We start from the raw sequence: 19,915 nt of genomic DNA on the forward strand, positions 1-19,915 counted from the left end.
AATGAACAGAGCGATTATAACACTCCTTTTCATTTGCGCAGCTTTAAGCCGCGAACTTCGTAACGGGTTCAAAAATATCACCAGGACAGCAACACGAACAAATTGTAACGGGCTGGACATAGGGTTCTACTGTGTTGACAAGAATACGTACAATTGGTGCTTTGGTCAAAGTGCTTACCGTTCCACGTCGTGCCCCGCTGGACTCGAGTGCAAGTGCGGGTTTACAACAATGAACCCCTGTGCTTGGTCCTACCAGGACTTGGGAAATATGTGTGTTGGGAAACCAGGAGACTATTTTGTGGACGAAGAACCTGAAATCCCTTCGGAAGAACCTTCAAAAGAACCAGAAAGTTCAGGAAATGATGACTCTTTTTCAGAAAATATTCCATCTGAAGAACCAGAGGGGAGCGACAGCTACAACCCTGAGTGGCCGGATGTAGAGGATGGTGTTTATTCTATGAAGCCATCGGCTCACTTACCACTCGTTCTGAAATTTGACAAAGACAACTGGCAAGAACAAATCAAAGAAGTTGTTAAGGGAGAAAATTACTACAATGAAAAGCTTTATACTCCAGTTGATTCGAACTACGAATGCGCCCTTCACCCACCAAAAAACCACGACAACAACCCAACACAAATGTGGATTGGAAGACCCTCGGAGACAGTCACGATCTCCTACACTCCAGGTGTTGCAGTACGGTTGCCCGATAAGTACTATGGACTCTTTTTGGGGTATGCAATGGACGCTTATGGGCTCAATCCTGGAATGCTTATTGGTTTAGGCGCGAAGGAGTCCTTCAGTTTTACAAGATTCGACGCCACGGACGACGGGTCTTACTTCATCGTGGAAAAAGAAGACGAACATTATGATTGTTATTCAAATTCACAACGAGGCCTTTGCAGAGACGGAAATTTAGATGGACCTTTCCAGGTTGAGACAGGGGGAATGTCAACTGATGTGGCTATTTTGCCCAATAGATTTTATGTGGGTGACAACAACACCTCAAAAGACAAGAGAAAGATTTTGTACATGTTCGATAACGAGGTCCTGACCAGCGCTGGCTTTAGAGAGTATCATGACTATTATACTCTTAATGTTGGACGGGCATTTGTTTTGTCGTCACTTGACTTCCATTTCAGGCACAATCTTGTGATGAAAATGAAAAAAATCGGGCTTGGTGATGCAATGAAGAAAAGAACAACAAGAGAAGCAAGGGACTCACTTGAGTTTGCAACAGCGATGTACACGTATAACAGAGGAGTCTTTGATACACAACTCATAGCGATGTTGGGAAATTGTGACGCCGATATGGATCCGTGTCTCGACTGTAAACTTGACGGATATGGTGGCCATACAACGGACATCAGGACAGTGTGCAAAGTTGTCGACTCGGCACCCAACGAGGAGATCTATGACTACGAACTGAAGAAGGAAGACGTCGATTATTTCGTTGATATTTTGGAAACAACTTTCCCATTTGACAACGTTGATTGGGCGCAAGTACGAACAGATGTCAAACAAGCATACCAATTCCTGAGCAGCATGAGGAAAAAAGACACAATATCATTCAGATATGACTGGAGGGCACTTTTGGCTGTGGTACGAATGCATTTACCAGCAATAGAATATTTTGTTGGTGAACAAGTCAAATCATTCCAAAACTACTGGGGAAGTGACTTGAATACAGATCTTGGCCCATACCAGAACGTTACTCAATTCCCTTATTCGTTCTGCTCGACAGCCGGTGGGAGAAAGAACTTATGCAAATGAGCAACTTTGGTCAATTTTTTAAGTTTTCATCTATTTAAAATAATAATTTCTGTATAATAAAAACGATTATTTGAAAAGAAAGAGATTCATTTTTGATTTTTTTATAAATTCTCCTTTTAATTGTAGTTTAATTGTATTTTGTTGTCTTAAAACTCCACTCGTAAATGTTCACTTTCCTCTACCCACTTAACGTATCATGCACACTTTATTGTTTATTAAATGCATAACAAATACAAGCTTTACGCACTTATTTCGTCGATTCTACTTGTCGTATTTCTTCTTTTTCTGTGTCTATCTGCGTTTTATCAAACCGAGTGGGCAATAAGTGTGTTGGAATATTACAATCCTCGGGCATTGATTCGATTCAAAAAGTGCCCCATTAAAGCTGTTGCTCTTACATTTGACGACTCTCCATCGCAAGCAACGAAATACCTCCTCGACATCTTAAAACAGAACAATGCAACAGCAACATTTTTCCTGATGGGCCTTCGAGTTGATCAACTCACAAACATCACAAAAAGGATCACACGCAAACACCAGCAAATATTAAGAAACGGAAATGACATAGGAAACCACATGTACAATGAGTATAGAGCATTTGAGTTGTCACAAGCAGATTTTTTTGGAGAATTCAATAAAACAGACTTTTTGCTTAATCGTGGCTACTGGGACAACAACAACAATTTTAAATGGTTTAGACCTTCTTCATTTTTTGCAAAGGATTATATGTATACCATAGTCGAGAAATATGGATATAAAATGGTGTTAGGAAGTGTGCATTCCTTTGATATGCAGATCCAAAACGGGAGATATAACATGATGGCGCTGATGGGGAGAATTAAAAGTGGTGATATAGTCATCTGCCATGATATTCTCCAAAGCGTTGGATATATCGAGAGTTTAGTTGTGTATTTGAGATCACAAGGTTACGAGATATTAAGTCTTTCAAAGATGTACGACCTTTGTGAAGGGAAAAAATAATTCAGTCGTTAAGAAAAATTGAAAAAATTCAAAAAACCCCAAAAAACAAAAAAAGGAAAATCAAAAAATTGTAAAAAATGGAAATACAAAAAAAAGAAAACTACTCGAAATGGAGAGCAATGACTTTTCGAGTGTCAAAACTACGTGACGCACCCTCTCCAATAAAAGTTCCCGTCTTTTGTTGCACGACGTCTAAAATCTTCGAGTCGATGTAACTCTTTTTTTGTGTCTTTTTGCCAGCAATTGAAATGAAATGTGTGAAAAAGAAAATGTCGTCCTCGTCCTTCTCTCCAAACCTAAAAAATTCAAGGCAACGAGTGATACGACGATTCACTCCATGGACCCAAAAAAAGTCGTTTCCATGCATTGCGCACAAAAAACATTTTTCATTTCCATACCACCCATGTGGGGATACTCTCCCTTCCAAATAACACCCAAATGGGCGGTCTTCTTCAGGAAACACTATGATCATCACATCTTTGAATCGGGTCACAACGTCGCACATGTAATTTCTATCCCACCCATCTACACTTGTGTCATAGATGCACACTGCTTTCCCTCGATTCACACGAGTCAATATCTTTGGCATCGAATTGATAATCAATTCCTCTGTTATGGGTCGCTCCGAAAAGGGTTTGGGTGAACGGTGGCCGTCATAGTCATTGTCCCCTTCGATACGGGGCTTCTTGTCATAGAAGCGATCTGGTTGTCGTTGATACGCATCACCATATTGATTTGGACTGTAATTGTTGTCTTGTTGATACGCATACATCGGTGGCGGATAACGCTGCCCAACCCCATCCAATTTCTGTCGGATTCTTGCTTCTATTCCATCTAATATCCGCTTCTGCTCAATTTCATTGTTTTTCATCTTCTCAAAAGCACCAAATCGATCCAATAAATGACTGATCGCGGTGATCGAACTCAATTTCTGCTGTTTTAACGCAGAGATTTCACCAAGTCGTGTTTTCAACTTGTCGAGGGGCTCTTTGTCAACATCAAACATCGAAACGGCTTTACACCCAGCTATGTAATCAGTGTTGATATCACTGACTATCGCTTCGTATCGAGGAATAATCTCATTCAATTGGCGTTTCAACCCTTCGTTTGTTGTCATGTATTGCAATACACTCAAGTCCATTGGATTGTTGTGATTTACTCAAGTTCGTTTATATCTCTCCATCAATCAGTTATTAAGGGTTTCTTATAACTGAAAGTCATGGATTCTCCTATTTTGTTATTTCATTAAGTTATATCGTTGCACTTTTTTTTTATTAAAATTTAATTAAATTTGTTATTAGTAATTAATTTATTTGGTGGTTTTATTAAGTTTGTTTTTGAATAGATAAATATTGATTTGTTTAACCCCTTTAGAAAAGTGATAAATAGTAAATACCATTTTTGCATAAGTTAATAATTTATTCATTAATAATAAATAAATAAAAACTATTTATAGGTTGTATCTATTTATGTTTATAAAAAGTATAAACATAAATAAAAAAGTCAAAACTATTTTGTCTTAAATAATTATTATACCTTTTTTTATGTTTTTTAGTATCATAAAATAATTAATTATTTACAATACTGAAAAATAATTAACATAGTTTAAACAATTATATCAAAAGTATAATAAATAAACTATATTAATTTAAAAAATATTTATAAATATTAATTATTATTAATAATAGTAAAAACTACCATTAATAAACTATCTTAAAAAACAAAAAACATTAAATAACAATTTTTTTATAATAACAATAAATTTTTTGGAATAACATTATAATTATTAAACTATAGAACAATAAAACATTAATAATACAAAATTAATAAATTATTTTCAACTTTCTTTACTTGGTTTGTCGAACGAATCTACGACATTTTTCAATGGGAAGAGCAACGTGACGAATAATGCCTAATAAAATCATTAAGGATAAAAAAATATAACAAAAGAATAACAGAAAACTAAAAAGGGTTTAAAAGAAGAAGGAAAAGTCTCTCTAATTTTTTGAAACAACTAAGAACTTAGAAAGCAGGTATTACGAGATGTCAAGCCGAGCTCATTATGACTTCTTATTTAAAATTCTTATAATTGGCGAGTCGGGTGTAGGGAAGGTTTATTCTATATTACTAATATAAGTGAATACATGATTAATGAGTAGACAGCTATCATGCAACGTCTATGCGAGGACACATACGACAATGTCTATATAAGTACTGTTGGTGTTGATTTCAAGCCGAAGGTTTGTTATTAATTATATTATTAATAACAAATTTGATATACAAGACGATCTATCCGCACTCGTGTGTATATCAGTTGATAATAAATTAATAATAAAGAATAATTTCACCGGTAGATATTGACCATCCGTGGTAAAACCGTCAAGATGCAAATTTGTTTGTTGAGTGGAAATACTATATCAAAATTATAATAAAGCCATATTAAAACTCTATTAAAATTAATTCAACACTATATTAATAAGAACCATATAAACTAACGCTTTAGGGGATACTGGTTTGTTTTACTTCAACTCTCTAGATTTCTATGATTGTTATCAAACAGACGGGAGTCTTTGTTTTGATGAAAAAAAAGGATGCAATCCTTTGAAAAGCATTTAATGAGGAATTAACGTTTAGCGGGACAAGAGCGTTTCAGAAACATAACAGCGAGTTATTACCGCAATGCGCAAGGTGTGATTATCGTGTATGACATGAATGACGTTGGAACTTTAGAGAAGGTTGACAGTTGGTTCAACGAAGTTAAAGAGCGCACTGGTGCGAATCCGCCCGTCGTCTTTTTAGTCGGAAACAAGGCAGATACTCCCAACCCAACAGTTAACAAGGAAATGGTGAAAAACGTCGTAAGTAAGCTTGGAGGCATTCGTGAGTTCACATGCTCAGCTAAGGAAGGGACTGGGGTGACTGACATATTCAATACTTTGGCGGAGACTATGATGTCAAAGTCCGACAAAGCTCCAACACCACAACCAGATGAAACTACCAATTTGACTCAAAACACTACCGATAAAAAGGGCTGTTGCTGAAATAAAACACATCATTTTTGTGATTGTTTCTTCTCCTCATTTTTTATTAGCACTTAAAATAACGCCCTTATTTTTGTTTTTGCCTGTTTTTAGAGGGATATTAATCAAATTTTTGATGATTTTCCTTTTTTTGGCTTGTGTATTGTTTATGCACATATTATAAACTCTAAAAAAACGGAAATTTATTTAATAAACTCAAGATTTCCCCGATTTTTAGACCACTTGAATTTTGTTCAATGTTATTTAAAGTGTTAACATGGCTTTTTTATGCTAAATACTCTTTAATACTGTCCTCTCTTTATTAAAAAGAATAAAATCGGATTTTTAATTAACGATGGAGAAAACTAACTATACATATAGTTTTTTAATTATAATCAATGTTTTTTTTTCGAAATAATTATTATTTTGTTTTATTTTTTAATTATTTTATTGTTTAACCATATTAAAAATCTAAAAAAAGGAATGTAAGAAATTCGGAGTTTGTAATTTCTCCTCTGGCAAATTTCCGAGTAATATTAACACAAGACCATCTACAATAGTTAACAACAGAAGTGTCGTTGTTGTAGGGTGGTTAATAGGTCATACCGATTGGTTTGACAAGCAAAGAAAACGATTGACAACCAGCGTTTTTTTAAAAATGTCAAATGGTAAAAATTAATAATAAAATTACTATGTATTTATGGTTTTTAATCAGCGATGGTCGATACTATATATTATAATATAAAAACAGATATAGTAAATTTCCTTGTTGTATTTTTGGAATATCGTTAATTAGAAATCAGACTTTATATATGGTATATAAATAAACACTAAAAATACCTCGTTAATTTTTTCATACAATTGGTGTACTATATATATAGTATATACTATAATATGTATATACTATAATTTACTTAGTATATGATGGTATATTTAATTATAATAAAACTATACAAGAATAGGGAAACTGAAAAAGCTCAAATGCCGAGGAGAAAATACGTGAAGACGGAAAAAGATTATATTGATGACAAGCCTGAAGTCGAACCGATGCCGATGTCGAAGAAAATCACGTGGTTTGTGTTTGCAGTGAGTGTAGTTCCGATCTTATTTTTTGTCCCGACGTTGCTGTCGAATATAGCGCCGTTTGTGTCCGAACATATTGAATGGTTTTATGGGTTGTGGGTGATCTACGGGATCATTTTTTTAGTCATGAAATTGTTTTATTTGAAGAATCACAATTGGGACTCGTTCTTGTCGATGTTATGTATTGCAGCGATCATCGGGATGGGTCTGTATCGGTTCTTAAACTTCGATAAACACTTTGAGAACAAATACAAACGAATTGGATTCTATTTGTGGCTCGCCGTATGTGCCGTGTTGGCTATTGTCTTCTTCTTGATAGACACAACGGACTACTACAAGGTTCTCGAACACGAACAACAGATGCAAGAGGCAGACCAGAAACGAGCGGAAAAGATCCATCAGAAATATGTCCAACGAAGAGAGAAAGACCCTCCTTTCTGGATGAAGACAAAAACACGAAAAACGATCTGTGATACTATAGTCATCGCTATCTTCATTGTACTCGTCATCGGTGTGGCAGTGTTCTTTGTTCGGAAATATAATCAATTCCAATACAGAGTGAAAAGAGGACTTGATGTGAATGAATACGGCGATTACTATGGGTACGAAGGGTATACCGGAGATGAATTCAACCCTCAAGACTTCATTAAAGACGACGATTTAAAGGATGACAACTTCGATCAACAAGAAGAACATCAAGAAGGTCAGTTTAAGGATGAAATATAATTAAATTAACTCTTTCGTAGTTTTTGTTGTTTTTTTGTTTCGTATTGCATGAGTTGTGAAGTGAAATGCTTAAATAGAACGCAAAAGGTCGGATGAAATACTCTTCTTTTTTAATTTGAGTTATTTCATTTAATAATAAGTTCTATTTACAAATTATATATATACATCATAAGGAGAGGACTATTTATACAAAATAACTACTTATTATTTCAATGTGGAGATATGATGTTGGTCGGAATTGGACTGTGCAAGATATGTTGCGGACTTGGAGACAACAGAGAAGGTACAACCAAGTGTCTGAAAAAAGAAACTTGCAAATACAAGTGATGTTTAATCATTTTGATAATGTTTGTCTGTAGTCTTATAATTTTAAAAAAACTAACAAGAAGATTAATTTGGAAATTCAAAATTTCACAAAAGAAAATGAGGTTATGGCAGTTAAGTCGATAAGAACAATAACAACATATTTGAAAAATCATAACACCATTTTATATGAACTTATAAGTAATAATCTTTATCCACAACTCAGCACTGTTTTAAAAGGATCAAAACATAGTGTTCTTATATATACATTGAAGTTATTGAAGTCAATCACTGATTTAAGTATAGATGAGTATCAAAAAGACTTCTTACAATATAATATTCCACAAGATTTGATACGATTGTTGTGTTTACCACTCACTATTGCCAATAAATGTATTATACAAAAAACTCTGAGTTTGATAGGAAATGTTATGAACAAATCGGATTGTGTCAAACAAATTTTTTTGTGTGAAGGATTTTTTCAAATTTTTGTGAATGTGTGTAACCAATTGTTGTTACATCAAGAAGATGAAATACTTTTCAATAAAGTGACACAAGTCTTGGCTGAAATCACAAAATTCAATCCACAAAGTCAAAACCAAGTAGAAGAATCTCTTCTTAATATTTTAGTCGCACTTAATATTAAACCTTTTTCTGAAGAAAGAACATCATTTTTAACAACATGTTATATAAACTATTCGGAGTATTCTTTGGAGTTCATTCAAGTCTTTATAAAAAATACAAATGTGCAAATTTTCATTTGTCAATTGTTGGATTTACAACTTGTGAAATACCAATTAAATGCGCTTCAAATTGTTATCAATTGCACAGAAAGATATCCAGACACTCCAAAATATATACAAAACGTGTACATGACCATTCTGAATTTAATCGGATATGAATCGTTATCAAATAGAATCTTTTGTTTGATGATTTCTATCTTATACAATGTGTTGGACACACCAAATTACTCGCTCTGTTTAACAGAACAAATTCAAAACAAATCTCATGTATTAAAATTCTTTGTAAAAAAGTTTATAAACCCTTCAGAATTGGTTTCTTTAAACTCAGTTTGGTTTATTTCTACTCTTATCAAAGTGACAACAAATGTTAACAACATGAATATATTTAACTATTTACTTAAAAATAAAATTATCACTGCAATTTTCGATGCTTTTCAATTATGTTTAAAATCAAATGATATGAATGAAGCTGATACACTTTTGAACATGTTCATTGATATCAATACCGTTTGTCATACTTTTTGAAAAAATACTCAATCACTTATTAATAGCTATTAGCAGCGAATAATAGAATGGAAATTGAAGATTTGGATATATCCATTACAAAGAAAGAATTTGAAGAATGTAATGTATACCAAATACTTGATGATGTATTTTTTCAATTTCCACTTGATGAAACTCGATGTTTACAGTTTGTTCTAGTTATACAACACATATAGATTATAACATGTATTTAACTTTATATATATTGAACAACAACTTAATATGTAGATGTATTCAGTATATCAAATCTGCCCAAATATAATTCATATTTATTCTTTCATGTATTTTTAAAATATATAATACTCTCCTTTACATGTATTATATCACTATCAACACTTCAATAATAACACAAACAATTCAATTCTCACAAAATGCATTAAAGTCAAATCCACGAGTGACGTTATAATAATACTTTAAAAACGTTTCCGCTTCACATATAGTCGATGAAGGACACGGTGGTACGACCACTGGTCTTTGATTCATATATGTTCTCACGTAGTAATTGCCTGTTTTGTCCTTGAGTACAACGAACATCAGATGTGTAGAAAACGGCGATAGCTCCGACATTTTCCACTGTCGATTAATTTTGAGGTCCAATGGGAGTTTTGCTGTGAGGGGATATTTGTCGTATTTAATGCCCAATAACACCATCAACGGTGTAACTGTTTCCGCGTGTGCGAACCTGAAATTTCCCAACACAATTTGTTTGTGCTTTTCCTTATTGTTTTCCATAGCATTCCTAAGAGCCTCCAAAATGGTATGTAACAGTGGAATAGCCATTTTATAATTCAAAGCCGTCGACACGCTCTTAGTAAAATAGGTTTCGAGGTCTTTAGCATATTCAAAGACCTCCGCGTCTTGAACACTGAAGTATTTCAGTAATCCATTTGTCTTATTAAAGACGATGTACTCATACACAGCTGAATTAAAAGCCGCCGCAGTGGCTTCCAAAGTTTCTTCTTGAGTGATTTGAGTCAGTCCTGTTTGACTCACAAAATGCTTTGAAATTTTAAGAGCCGCGGCTTCCATGAAACTTTTACTCTCCGCTTTCGTCGACGGCAGTTTTTTGTATTTTATATATTTCTGACAACACTTGTGAAAGTAAAGTAACATGTCGTCTTCAATCTGTGCGACAGTGATGTTCATCTTCTTCTCTTCAATCAGTTTCAAATTCTCGGGCTCGTCAAAGGAAAACCCTTTCATCCAATACACCGCACTGTCTTGTGCACGGGGAACAGCTGTAGCACTCACATTAAACAGTGAAAGACCTTTCCCTTTATAAAGACTGTTTAACATAGTCTTGTAATATGTCCCTAACCTCAACAACTCGTCTTCGCCTCGTTCACATAACTGGCCTTGCTTTTCTAACGTAAATGGACTGTCCCATTTAATGTGAGACTTCGAATTGAGAAGCTCCGAAAGAGCAATTGAAGCCAATGTGTTCTTCTCTGTGGGGTATCTTGCTCCATGACGACTCACCAATTCTGAGTAAATGACTTCATAATGGTCTATAGTTGGATCGCGTTTGTAATATTGGGGATATGGCGTGGCTGTTGCAAAGTGTTTTGAAATATAGACATCTTCGCTTCGACACAAAATTGTGAATAAGAACACAGATAACAACATGATATATTGAGTTATGGTGGTTAAGAACTCTAAACAATAATTCACCAAAAATAAGTTTGTTTTCCACTGCCAGAAGACAATTAGAAAGTTTTAATTAACAATACTATTTTATTAATTATTGAGTTTTGATTTCGGATTAATTAACGAGTTGTTTTTATATAATAACAAAAATATGATTTAAAATGTTATTTAAGTGCCACTAAAAACTAATGAAAAAACCCTAATAATCTCCCAAAGATAGAGAAGATGTCGACTCGAAAGGTGTACGACGAAGAGAATGATGACATGAATACGTCCGATGAGGTTTCAGTGGACACGTTAGGAAACATCCCATTGGAGTGGTACGATGACTACGAACATCAAGGGTATGGCCTTGATGGCAAACCCTTACCAAAACCAACACAGGGCGCTATTGACTCGATCGATAAGTTTTTGGCCCTTACCGACGATCCAAATTATTACAAAACGGTGTACGACGAGAACGGTAATGCAACGGTGTTGAATCCCGATGACATTAGATTGGTCAACGCAATTTTGTCGAACAAAACACAAAGCGACTTAGAAAAGGAATTCCCATCAGTCACATTCCCATACGATGACTGGATGATCCCCGTATCAGACCCAACACCATCAAAGAAGAGTTTCATTCCAAATTACAAAGAGAACAAATTGATAAGTAAATTGGCGAAGAAACTCGCGAAGAAATTTGTCTCCCTTCCACAAAAGGTCGAACGGAAAACACCACGAATTAGAGACGTGTGGGCTTACGCACCACCCAAATCGAAACGTTCGCCAATGATGCCTTTACCACCACCTCCTATGCCAACAGACGCCGATTCATACCACCCACCACCTGAGTTCAAAAAAGATGATCAAGAGGATTTCCAACGACTCATGGACGTCCCGCAATATTCCGACATCTTAAAGGACAGATATACAAGATGCCTTGAATTGTACGTAGCGCCAAGAAAAACTGTCACCATAAAAGACAGAAAAGATCACCTGAAAGAAACAATCCTCCCACCTTTGGAAGAGTTGAGACCATTCCCGTCAAACAAAAACACTGTTCTTCGAACAGGAAAGATACTGCGATGTGTTGCTGTCGACCCATTGGGAGAGTTTGTTGCGTGTGCTGGAGATGAAGGTCTCGTTATCATCGCAGAAGCTTTGACTGAAATGGAGGTGCAGAGATTCCAGTTCAAAGGGGGATATTCGTTCGATGGCTGGGAACCAAAGATGATATATTGTACATTGCGTGTGACGAAGATGTCTACGTTTTGCCATTAAATGTCAGAGACATCGAAAGAGATTTGTCGCCATACCAAATTGAAGAAGACAAGACCGAGGTGTTCACGAATAAAACTTCATTCAATGCTCCAAATGTCGAATTAAAAGATATGGGTGTCACTATGGTCATTCACCATCCTTATGTAGTCAAAGATCTTTCATTGCACCGAAAGGGTCATTACATAGCTTGTATATTTGGTAGTTCTTCAATGGGGTATTGTGTCATCCATCACATTCCTTCCAAAAAGTCACAAAATCCCGTTAAAGGGTTGAAGGGCTTACTCCAAAAAGCCATCTTCCACCCATCCAAACCCATTTTGGCTGTTGCTTCGTTACGACGTGTTGTGTTATTTGATTTGCAGAAGGGTGCCACATTAAAGAAACTGAATGTGAAAACCCTTTCCATCTCCGATATAGCCTTCCATCCATGTGGTGAACATCTGATTGTTACCACGTTCGATAGAAAGTGTGTGTGGTATGATTTACAAGCCGGTGTCGATCCATATAAGGTCATGAGATTACATAACGCGCCTTGCCGATCACTTGCATTCCATCAGTCATACCCATTGTTCGCGTCAATCGGTGACGACGCACTTATTCAAGTCATGCACGCTTCTGCCTCGAGCGACATCACACTGGACCCGGTCATTATTCCTTTGGTCAAGTTGAAAGGACATAACATGAAAGGAAAGATTGGTGGCATCGACTTACAGTTCCACCCCATATTGCCATGGATATATTCCGTAGGAGCTGATGGGACAATGCAAATGTTCACTGACTGGTTCTAATTCACGAGATTTTGATTGATTTTATCTGCGTTTTTCATCCCTTATAAGTTGTGCCATTCTCAATCTCCAGTTGTCATAAAAGGTGAATAGAAAAGAAATAGTAAAACAATTATTGAGTGATACATAACTTGTTCTGCGCATCACCGAAACACCGGAACGTGTTGACTTTCTGAACTTTTAAATTGAAGCAATCGACAAAACACAGATGCCCATACTTGATTGATGGAGCAACTTGAAGCGTCGTCAAGGAGATACATCCCTTGAAGCAACAACTCCCGATGTAACTCAATGCCTTTGGAAGACTTAACCGACTGAGGGAATGGCAGTCCGCAAAACAGCCATTTCCTAATGAAGAGACTTGAGACGGGATAGTCATCTCTCTGAGGGATGTACACGACGTAAAGCAACAATCACCAAGAAAGGTGACGGACTTGGGGATGTCCAACGATTTGAGAGATACACACCTTTCAAAGCAGTTGTCGCCTATTGAATATAACGAAGAGAAGAGAATGACACTGCGAAGGGAGGTACACATGTAAAACGTGTTGTTGACGAGTTTTTGGATGTGAAGTGACAAGACGATTTTTCGAAGGGAAGTCGCCTTCTCGAAGGCAGACGCCGACAGCGCTGTAATGTGTGTTGGGAGAGTAAACTCAACCATCTCCTTATCTTTGTAATAACAATGAGGCATGATCAGCTTGACATTTTGTGGGATGTCTTCACCATATACTTTACGATCGTCATAACAATATCCAACTTGTGTGCATTTAATATTCAACCGTTGTTTGTTGATCATCTCAGAAAACGGAACGGGGTATTTGACCACAACGGTTTTAATGTTTCCATCTCGAAATATGAGAGAAGACGGAGAATACAAATTCAGCGTTTCTATGTTCGGAAATAAGTGCCTGGTTACCTTTGATAACGGCACGGGATTCTCTTTTAAATCATGTAAAAGTGATTTGTACTTCTTACTTACAAGTTGGATAAAAATGAGATCAACGATTGATGGAAAATATCGAATCACTTCATCTAGGTTCTCCCGAGTAAGTTGGATCTTTTTCTTGCTTCTGGACAACCGTGAAATGCGTGGACTTAGAGGGCTACACACCTTCGACATGTGAAATGAAGTAGTTCATTGTTATATTAACAAGTTACTATTGCAAATGGCTATTTATAAACTATTAATTGTTCTATTTTTATCGATTGAAACTGAAACGAATTTCAGTATATAATTCAACATTAGTTTTTTATATAATAAAATAGTTTATTTATTATGATAAATTATAGTAAATTTTAGTATTACTAATCTATGAGATTAATCTTATAGATTAAAACTTCTCTCATATTTACCAAGTATTATAATAGAATTATTCTTATAGGAATATGTGGAGTAAAACTATAAACAACCAATAACAAACAATAAATGCATAATTATAAACATAAGAGTGTTTGATTGAGAGTTAGTGTGTGGAATTCATCTGCACAATTTGTCTGAGCATTTGGTTTGTTTGGTCTTTCTGTTGTCTGATGTTATCAACTGTTTGTAAGAGTTGGTCAGCTAGCCGTTCACTTTCATCGTACGAGTTTGTGTCGTCATAGTCTTCTTCCAAGTCTTCGTCCAAATCGAAGACGGCGTCGTTTTCAAATGGGTCTTCTTCTTCCATAGGTACTGATGGTGTTGCGACGACTTGTTGAGGGAGTTGTTGTTCCGCAAACATGAACTGAGATTGAGAGAATGAGTGATTGACAAAAGGCGTCTCAAGTCTATTTGGCATCGCTAAAGTCGGGGCTTGGAAATAGCAAGGGAGTGATTGTGGATACGCCGGGGAGGTGTAAAATTGTATTGTGTTCTGCATCTGAGTGTGGTTTCTCTGAGTACTCAGTTCATGTAATTGAGACCATTCACCACCGAGCATTGTAGAAGGACTTTTCTCTTCGATTTTACTTTTTACCTTCCAATCTGCACTTTTTTCGGCTATTTCCCGTTTTGTTACGTGTATTTTAAACACTTTCTGGTGTACTTTTTTCGGGGATAAAAATTTCAAATCCCGAAGATAGAAATGTCATTGACTTTATAGAGGCCTTTAGATGGTTAAGTTATAATTCAGAAGTTCGACTTCATACTATTTACTATTAGTTTATTATAAGTAAATTTTTAAATCCAATAGTACATGTTATATATGGTATTTGAATAGTTAAATAATGGTTGATTTTTCCCGATATTTCAAGTAGTTTGCTTTAATTATTAGAGGAATAATATTCTGTTAAATTCCACACTATAATTACAAAACCATACTTTATACTATACCAAACCATATTTCTGGTTTGTGTCCAGATAACAATACAAAACCCATACATTTTAAGGAAAAGACCGTTATAATACTATTCTACACCTTTTTTTCGTTAGAATTGCCCGAAATTTATTTGACGAAGTTGTTGGAAAGATCTAAACGACTAAATAAAAACAGTAAAAAACAATTATAAAACACCCAAAAATCCCCTTGTTTTCTATAAAATGTTTTTTATTATAACAATAACACTTTTTAAAATAATGTTGTTTTAAAGTAAGAAAAAAATTGAAGTATAACTACGTACTATATATTATAATTTAATTTACCAGAAAATTAGTACCAAGTTTTCAAAAACAGTTTTTTTCATTTTACAAAAATGTGTCGATGAGAAATCGAATCATTCAAAAGATAATCATAACAATTAGACACATTCATGAATAGTTCACTTTAAATTAATTTAAACTTTAAATAATACTACTACTTCGATCCACCACGATAGACAAATGACAACCCTTTCAATTATTGGACCGAGCACCCTGTATCTTCGTCCTCCTTGAAGTTAGCTGGAGTGAGTTTTGACGTCTCTGACATTTCCGATTGGTCAACACTCCCCAGCCTTTCTTTCGCAATCAATTCCTTTTCCACCATTGCCCTGTCCATCAATTGCAATACAATGTGTTATTCATATATAAACTATAATATATATTATAATTTGTTATAATAATATAATATATATTATTGAATAGCTCTAAGAATAGTTATTAGAGACTCTTGATGTCTATAGAACAAACAGATATTGCTTTTTAAACACCTTTTTTCTGATCATATTCACATAGTTTTTAAACGTCGTGATGAAGTTCTCCTTTTTCTCTTCTTCGAAGTTACAAAAGACGGGCCTTTTCCCTTCTGCAAAAGTCCCCAAGTAATTATTAACGGACATCGGAGAGACTTCTTTCTTCTCTGCATTCGAATTAAGGCCACAGATGAAGATGAACATCATATCCAAATTGCCTTTGTAACTCTCTTTCACCCATACCATCAAATGATTAAAGGAATCCGCATTAGTGTAATCAAAGAAGATGACACTGCCCAGCGCATTCACAAACGGCGAATATTGTAAACTTCTTTTATAGCTCAAATCATACCCAACAGCTCGGACCTTCAAAAACTTGTTATCTATTTCGCGATATGCAGTCGCCAGATTGTCCAAATTTGGAACACTTTTATTGATGTTGTCAAACCCGTTGATCACACCAATTGCTATTCTTCTCGACGCACCTTGAGTCACTTCATCCCCACAAAATACAAGTCTTAATGTGTACGTGAACCCTCGATCGATCTCTTGTGCTATTAACCGGCGATATGGGTCTTTCTCCATTTGTTTTCTTTGCGAGCTTTCAAGTTCGCTTTGAATCGGGATATACCCTTTCTTCGGCTTTTTGTATTGGCCCGACTCAAACAACTTCTTCTGCCACATCAACTCCAAGACGTCATCGCGGAAGTTGATCTGTCGAATGGAACACACCATGTCATCGATAAAGGTGTCAAACTCCTTTTCCTTTCCAACACAATAATTGAACGTTTGCATCTTCATCAAGTGTAAGATCGCCTTTTGTTCAGAAGTGATCTTCCCAAGATGTTCTTCGTCGGGGAAGATCCCAATAACATACGCAAAAACATTTTCTTTGTTACAGAAGCGCCGCGCCTCTGATAACCAGTTGTAGACATGTCGGAATGACATCTCATCGTCAAACTTATACACAAGAAAGACTCCATGAACCCCACTGAAGGGAAAGTAACTCGTCGCTCGATTGATGTTATTGTCATACAACGTCATGGTGATGCGACCATCATACCCATCGATCCGGACATCTTTCGAACTCGTCCCAATCTCGCGCGGAAGTTCACCTTGATGGTTTGCGTAATACCCCCACATCAATCTCTTTCGCGCATCCAACGTACACGGATCACCAACAAACACTATTTTAATATTGTAGAGAACATCTTTCTCGGCAAGAGGCGTTTTTAAGACGGAAATGCCGGGAGTCATATCGCGTTCGGTTAATGGGATGATCGACTTCTTTTTCTTGTCTTTACTCTTCTTCTCTTTTTTTTCTTTCTCAATCTTCTTGTCTTTCCCTTTAGACGATTTCATTTCTTGATTTTAAGTTGTCATTTTTTGGAGATCAAATCAATCGGTTTGAATGGGTCACTAAATGTGGTGAAAAAAGTCGGGCAATTCCGATTAAAGAGTCTCTTTTGAATGTTTAATTTACTATAATTATTTATAATATTGTAATTCAATTATAATAATGTATTTATAAATTACTAATTATATAATCCCATATCATTTTCATTCATGTATAGTAAATATTACTATAATTAATAGTAATTTAGCTCTAACATAGTACTAGAAGTGAAACAGAACTATTAATATAGCAATTAGTTTCAATAGTTTCATGTACTAAAACGCATAATAAAATCAATTAACACAAGAAATACATCAAACTTCCATTTTCCGATTTATCGCGAAATTCATTCAAAAAAAAAACCCTACAAATAAGTAACAAAGAACAAAGAAAAGCTTTTCCATGGAAACACTTCCTGGCCGAGTTTTTGCGATTGGTGACATTCATCTCAATCTTGGTCTTCAGCAAAAAATCCAGAAACGAAGTCCTGGGATAGAAAATGATCCCATTCGACGTAACGAATACAATTCTTTAACAAAAGAAATGACTATATGGGGTTCCGAGTGGAGTGGTCACATTGACATAGTACAACGACATTGGGATGCCAATGTCACTACAAACGACATAGTGATACTTGCTGGGGATATTTCATGGTCGAACAAAACGGATGAAGCGCGACCTGATCTAGAGTGGATATCTTCACGTCCTGGTATTAAAGTGTTAATTAAAGGCAATCATGATTATTGGTGGCCCAACACACAAAAGTCGATGAATGAACTTGAGGCCTTATATAACATTAATTTGGTGACTGCCGAACGGCCTTATTGTGATGAAAATGTTATTATCGGGGGAACTAAATTGGACGACTTCACGTGGAACGTCTGGGACCCTATCAATCCGTTCTCATTGCTACCAGAGAAGTTAATCGTCCGCTTCGATCAAGAGAGACAAGACAGAGAGAAGAAGAGAGTCCAAACCGCACTCGGGAAAATTGAAGAACTGCAAGCTAAGAAGAAGAGAAGAGAGATCTTCGTCACACACCACCCCCCTATCGGACAAAACGGAGAGGAAAGCGATGTCTCAAAAATGATCACTCAGAAGAATATCGAGTTCTGCGTCTTCGGACATATCCATACACTCGCTCGACTCTACGAAAGAGACACTGTGAAGAATATCGATGATGTTATTCAGTTATTTAAAGGCGTCGATTGCGTGGTGGAGAATACTCGATTCCAATTGGTGGCTTCAGACGTACGGAAACACGTTTTGACACTCATCACTGAGTTCAAAATTAATGATTTGAAAAAAATCTCAAAAAGATTGAAAAAGAGAGAAAAACTCAGGAAACAACTTGTCGAAAAAGAAAAGGAAGAGTGATTGATTGAGAGAAATGGAACGATTGATTGGTGTGACTAGTTTGAGGTTTTGTACTTTGAAAATGAAAAATGAAATATATAGTAATTGTTAATTAAAATAATTATTATTATTTTATTCTTTAACACTTTCACAACCCAAAACTTTTTTAAGAAGAAAAATAAGTAAAAAGGAAATTTTCCAAATCATTTTGTATTATTTTTATTCCAAAACCCCTTTCTAACCCAAACCGGCCAATAGTCACTTTTATTTTACTTAAAATAATTAACAAATGAGAACTCAATTACTTAAGATTGATCAAAAATAATCTTTTTGGACGAAATTTCATATCGCTTTATTGTGTTACAACATTAAAACAAAAAACGCAACATCATCAATACACTTTATAACAAACAATGTCAAATAGTCACATTAATAAATATAACGACTTTAAAAACACCAATATTGTTATAATCAAATGACAATATTCTCTTTATAAAAAAACAACCAAATATATCAAACCATCATTGGACCCCATCTTTCTTTTTTAAGCTTTGCTCTTGTTTAACACAAACAAACTCATTCATGTTTATTTGTGTGACTATAAAATATTCAATTCAAAATTGAGTTGATAAAAAAATAAATAAAAAATTTCAAAAATTTGTTTTGTGTATGAAGGCAAAAAAAGGGTTTAGGTAAAAGAAAAAAATAAAAACTTATTATTATTACGTTTCTGTTTTGAACGTGTTAAAAAAGGTATCATTTTTATCCAAAGTTATCATTCTATCGAAATCGAAAGAATGGTGGAATGCGATGATATAAGAGAGAACAAAAAATACAGAACGCCACTCGAAAAAGAAGAGTAAAAATGGTGAGAAATTGAGTCTCGAAAATACACAATTAACAAGTAAAATAAATAGTGAATTACTCCAATTAAATAAACCAGTCATATGAACAAGTATGTAAATTAATTCATTGCTGGATTTGATTGATATCCAAGTTGTCAGCTGTCATTTTGAATGCGGAGTCTCTGTGTGGGTTGTGTTCGGGGATGTAGAAATACGCTGCGGGTGGAGACTCGAGTATTCGTTGTGTATTAGGTGGTGATGACGCCCACTCTGCGGAGTCGAAAAACTTTCGTTCATTTGCTTTCTTTGAAGTTACGCGAGTAAAGAGAGAGCCGTAGGACTTTTTCTCAGTCGAAGACA

The 19,915-nt window shown here is 35.4% G+C and overlaps 12 protein-coding genes across 12 annotated transcripts; 7 read left to right on the top strand and 5 right to left on the bottom strand.

The window, feature by feature from the left end:
- Window position 1: 1 nt before the first annotated feature.
- Window positions 2–1,771, top strand: EIN_095550 (chitin binding lectin, putative; the record flags this gene model as incomplete). The annotated part of the gene is made up of 1 exon (XM_004254021.1): window positions 2–1,771. The coding sequence occupies one exon, from the start codon at window positions 2–4 to the stop codon at window positions 1,769–1,771; it is 1,770 nt and encodes a 589-aa protein (XP_004254069.1).
- A 219-nt stretch (window positions 1,772–1,990) lies between these two features.
- EIN_095560 (hypothetical protein) lies at window positions 1,991–2,752 on the top strand (the record flags this gene model as incomplete). Its single annotated transcript, XM_004254022.1, has 1 exon — window positions 1,991–2,752. The coding sequence occupies one exon, from the start codon at window positions 1,991–1,993 to the stop codon at window positions 2,750–2,752; it is 762 nt and encodes a 253-aa protein (XP_004254070.1).
- Window positions 2,753–2,852: 100 nt separating this feature from the next.
- Window positions 2,853–3,893, bottom strand: EIN_095570 (hypothetical protein; the record flags this gene model as incomplete). Its single annotated transcript, XM_004254023.1, has 1 exon — window positions 2,853–3,893. The coding sequence occupies one exon, from the start codon at window positions 3,891–3,893 to the stop codon at window positions 2,853–2,855; it is 1,041 nt and encodes a 346-aa protein (XP_004254071.1).
- A 902-nt stretch (window positions 3,894–4,795) lies between these two features.
- On the top strand, window positions 4,796–5,793 carry EIN_095580 (hypothetical protein; the record flags this gene model as incomplete). The annotated part of the gene is made up of 4 exons (XM_004254024.1): window positions 4,796–4,864; window positions 4,912–4,992; window positions 5,107–5,146; window positions 5,387–5,793. 4 exons carry the CDS (start codon window positions 4,796–4,798, stop codon window positions 5,791–5,793), a joined length of 597 nt encoding a protein of 198 aa, XP_004254072.1.
- A 960-nt stretch (window positions 5,794–6,753) lies between these two features.
- On the top strand, window positions 6,754–7,581 carry EIN_095590 (hypothetical protein; the record flags this gene model as incomplete). Its single annotated transcript, XM_004254025.1, has 1 exon — window positions 6,754–7,581. One exon carries the CDS (start codon window positions 6,754–6,756, stop codon window positions 7,579–7,581), a length of 828 nt encoding a protein of 275 aa, XP_004254073.1.
- Window positions 7,582–7,793: 212 nt separating this feature from the next.
- Window positions 7,794–9,432, top strand: EIN_095600 (hypothetical protein; the record flags this gene model as incomplete). Its single annotated transcript, XM_004254026.1, has 4 exons — window positions 7,794–7,928; window positions 7,971–9,134; window positions 9,179–9,318; window positions 9,399–9,432. The coding sequence occupies 4 exons, from the start codon at window positions 7,794–7,796 to the stop codon at window positions 9,430–9,432; spliced, it is 1,473 nt and encodes a 490-aa protein (XP_004254074.1).
- A 95-nt stretch (window positions 9,433–9,527) lies between these two features.
- Window positions 9,528–10,796, bottom strand: EIN_095610 (multiple inositol polyphosphate phosphatase 1 precursor, putative; the record flags this gene model as incomplete). Its single annotated transcript, XM_004254027.1, has 1 exon — window positions 9,528–10,796. The coding sequence occupies one exon, from the start codon at window positions 10,794–10,796 to the stop codon at window positions 9,528–9,530; it is 1,269 nt and encodes a 422-aa protein (XP_004254075.1).
- A 246-nt stretch (window positions 10,797–11,042) lies between these two features.
- Window positions 11,043–12,871, top strand: EIN_095620 (ribosome biogenesis protein bop1, putative; the record flags this gene model as incomplete). Its single annotated transcript, XM_004254028.1, has 2 exons — window positions 11,043–11,914; window positions 12,001–12,871. 2 exons carry the CDS (start codon window positions 11,043–11,045, stop codon window positions 12,869–12,871), a joined length of 1,743 nt encoding a protein of 580 aa, XP_004254076.1.
- A 109-nt stretch (window positions 12,872–12,980) lies between these two features.
- Window positions 12,981–13,991, bottom strand: EIN_095630 (hypothetical protein; the record flags this gene model as incomplete). Its single annotated transcript, XM_004254029.1, has 1 exon — window positions 12,981–13,991. One exon carries the CDS (start codon window positions 13,989–13,991, stop codon window positions 12,981–12,983), a length of 1,011 nt encoding a protein of 336 aa, XP_004254077.1.
- A 343-nt stretch (window positions 13,992–14,334) lies between these two features.
- On the bottom strand, window positions 14,335–14,730 carry EIN_095640 (hypothetical protein; the record flags this gene model as incomplete). Its single annotated transcript, XM_004254030.1, has 1 exon — window positions 14,335–14,730. The coding sequence occupies one exon, from the start codon at window positions 14,728–14,730 to the stop codon at window positions 14,335–14,337; it is 396 nt and encodes a 131-aa protein (XP_004254078.1).
- A 954-nt stretch (window positions 14,731–15,684) lies between these two features.
- On the bottom strand, window positions 15,685–17,320 carry EIN_095650 (hypothetical protein; the record flags this gene model as incomplete). Its single annotated transcript, XM_004254031.1, has 2 exons — window positions 15,685–15,817; window positions 15,957–17,320. 2 exons carry the CDS (start codon window positions 17,318–17,320, stop codon window positions 15,685–15,687), a joined length of 1,497 nt encoding a protein of 498 aa, XP_004254079.1.
- Window positions 17,321–17,756: 436 nt separating this feature from the next.
- On the top strand, window positions 17,757–18,731 carry EIN_095660 (hypothetical protein; the record flags this gene model as incomplete). The annotated part of the gene is made up of 1 exon (XM_004254032.1): window positions 17,757–18,731. The coding sequence occupies one exon, from the start codon at window positions 17,757–17,759 to the stop codon at window positions 18,729–18,731; it is 975 nt and encodes a 324-aa protein (XP_004254080.1).
- Window positions 18,732–19,915: the final 1,184 nt, after the last annotated feature.

Source organism: Entamoeba invadens, assembly GCF_000330505.1.
Source record: "Entamoeba invadens IP1 unplaced genomic scaffold scaff_1105074725199, whole genome shotgun sequence".
Lineage (NCBI taxonomy): Eukaryota > Evosea > Mastigamoebida > Endamoebidae > Entamoeba > Entamoeba invadens.